The 2,313-nt window shown below is 71.9% G+C and overlaps 1 protein-coding gene across 1 annotated transcript in view; it reads left to right on the top strand.

The window, feature by feature from the left end:
- Positions 1 to 2,313, top strand: part of KCNQ2 (potassium channel, voltage gated KQT-like subfamily Q, member 2) — a 29,425-nt gene that overhangs the window by 8,701 nt on the left and 18,411 nt on the right. The window contains exons 3-4 of the mRNA XM_012728164.1: positions 1,680 to 1,770; positions 2,262 to 2,306. Coding sequence (XP_012583618.1) covers positions 1,680 to 1,770; positions 2,262 to 2,306 — 136 coding nt within the window. The remainder of the gene's footprint in view (positions 1 to 1,679; positions 1,771 to 2,261; positions 2,307 to 2,313) is intronic.

Raw genomic sequence — 2,313 nt, 5'->3', positions numbered from 1 at the left:
GGGCGGCTTTGGGGGCGCGGCTAGGCGGCCTTCGCCCCGGGCTGGGGCCTGGACCCCTCCTCTGGAAGAGGCCTGGTGTCCAGGCGACTCATGCACCTCCTGGCCTGGGTGGCTGCGGCGCTGGCAGTTTGGCGATGCGCCCTGCTAGGTTCCTGGGGGGAGTGGGCGTGGCCTCTGTGGGAGGTGAGTGGGGGCTGCAGCTGGGCCTGGTCCCCCTCTTCCCCGTGGGGCCTTGTGGGCGCCACTGCTGTGGGCGCCGTCCTTCCCAGCCGTCAGGCTTCCTCCCCTGCAGCCCACCATCTGTGGCCATCTGTTCCCAAAACTTCCAACACAGAGTTGGGGTGGTCAGGGCACTTCGTGGGGGCACTTCATCACTGCTGGGGCTGTGGGGGGCTGTGGGGAGCAGAGCCTGCTCTCCGCGGGCCCAGAGCTCCCCACACCAGGCTCCTTCCGACCCAAGCCCACTCTGGGAAGGGCTAGGGCCCGGCGGTTCTGGGATGTCCTGGGTGGCGGGGCGTCAGGTCCAGGGCCAGAGGACGGGGTGGGCGGCCCCCAGGGGTGGGCAGGCAGCCCCCTTCCTTCAGAGGGCGTCTCGCAGCGCAGGACGCTGCCTGCAGGCACGTTGCGTGGTGGTTCAGGGGTGTGGGTGTCCATCCCGAGACCCCAGCCCACGGCGGCCACACTGGCGACCAGGGCCAGAGGCCTTGTCTGTCCTCCACCCGTCACACGGCCCTCTGGCCCTCGGCCGCCGGAGCCTCTTCACCCCCTGGGGCCTCCGGCTTCCCAAGCGGGCGCACAGCCCCGCAGCCGGCCGGCCCCCTTGGCGTGGCCGCTCCAGGCTCACCGGGCCTGGCCGCAGTCCCTGTCCCCTGCCCTGCAGCGGGACGAGTCAGGGCGGCTGGCGGCGGCCATGAACACGAAGACACGTGCGTGTGGACGCCGCTCCTCCAGGGCTCGGTTAATTGAGTAAATTGGCTAATGAGCAAAGGAAATTAAGTGCAGTTTTGAGAGGCGACCTCGGTCCACGCAGTCGCTGCTGGAGCTGCCTCCCTGCGGCCATGCTCGGAGGCCGCGGCTGGGGTCCTGTCCCGGTGACCGTGGCTGGCCCCCTCAGGAGGCCGGGGCAGGGCACGGGCGCCCAGGGTCTGGCCGAGGCCTGGGCTCGGCGCCTGGCGTGGGGATGGCGGCTGGCAGGGCCGGGGGCCCTGGCACGTGCCCCCAGGGGTCCCGGCTGCACGGGGGCTGGTGGCGTGAATCCTGGGCAGCGTGCTCGGTGGTGAGGCCAGGACCCGCTGCCCCTCGCCTCTCGGGGCCCCTGGGGCTCTGCTCCCAGCACCCTCGCCCCAGCTCTGCCGGGCACCTGGCCTGACGCGCCTTCCTCGCCCTCCCCCGCCACAGGGCTCGCACAGTTGTCGTCTGTGGGGCCAGGTCAGTCAAACCTTCCTGCCTCTGTCTGCAGCAGGGGGTGCAGGAGGTGCAGGGCTGTGCACCCCATCTGCAGCAGTTTCAGGGGTGGAGTGTGGCCTGCTTGGAGCTCTGAGAGTTTGGGGAGCTTTCCCAAAGCACCATGCAGTCAGGGCTGCTCCACACAGCCCGGGGTGCCGGTAGCAGGTCTCGGGGCTGGGCTCTGCTCGCAGGCGGCCTGCCACTGCCCTCTCCCGCCTGACCACTGCCCCCAGGTTCCTGCTGGTCTTCTCCTGCCTCGTGCTGTCCGTGTTCTCCACCATCAAGGAGTACGAGAAGAGCTCGGAGGGCGCCCTGTACATCCTGGTGAGCCTGTGCCCGCTGCGGGGAGCCCGGGCCCGGCCCTGGGTGCTGCCCTCCGGCCGCGGACCCTCCGACATTCGGGCTGTGCCGAGCTCCAGGCCGCCCCGCTCGCCAGGCCTCCCCTGCAGGGAAGCCGAGTGGGGCTGCACCCGCGGCTCAGGAGCCGCCTCCCCTCCCCGCGCCCGCCCCCGCCGTGACAGCTCGGCACCCCGCTTCCCCTGCCCCTGGCGGGGCGCTGCAGGCGAGGTGTTCTCTTCACACTGTGGGCGCAGAGGGGCTGGGGAAGGCTGAGTCCCCAGAGCGCACCGCAGGGGCGGGTGGCACGGCCGGCGCCGGTGCGGGAGGGGCCCCGAGGGGCCGTGGGGGGCCCTTCCTCTGGAGAGCTCAGGCTGGTGCAGGGGCCTCCCTGCCCGTGGCGCCGCTCAGGCCGGACCAGCCCTGGCCCCAGCGTGCAGCCGGCCCGCACGGGCTGAGCGCCTCCCTCGCGCCCCCAGGAGATCGTCACCATCGTGGTGTTCGGCGTCGAGTACTTCGTGCGCGTCTGGG

This window comes from Condylura cristata, unplaced genomic scaffold (assembly GCF_000260355.1).
Source record: "Condylura cristata isolate star-nosed mole 26May11 unplaced genomic scaffold, ConCri1.0 scaffold00022, whole genome shotgun sequence".
Lineage (NCBI taxonomy): Eukaryota > Metazoa > Chordata > Mammalia > Eulipotyphla > Talpidae > Condylura > Condylura cristata.
This window is presented reverse-complemented; position numbering and strand designations above follow the sequence as displayed.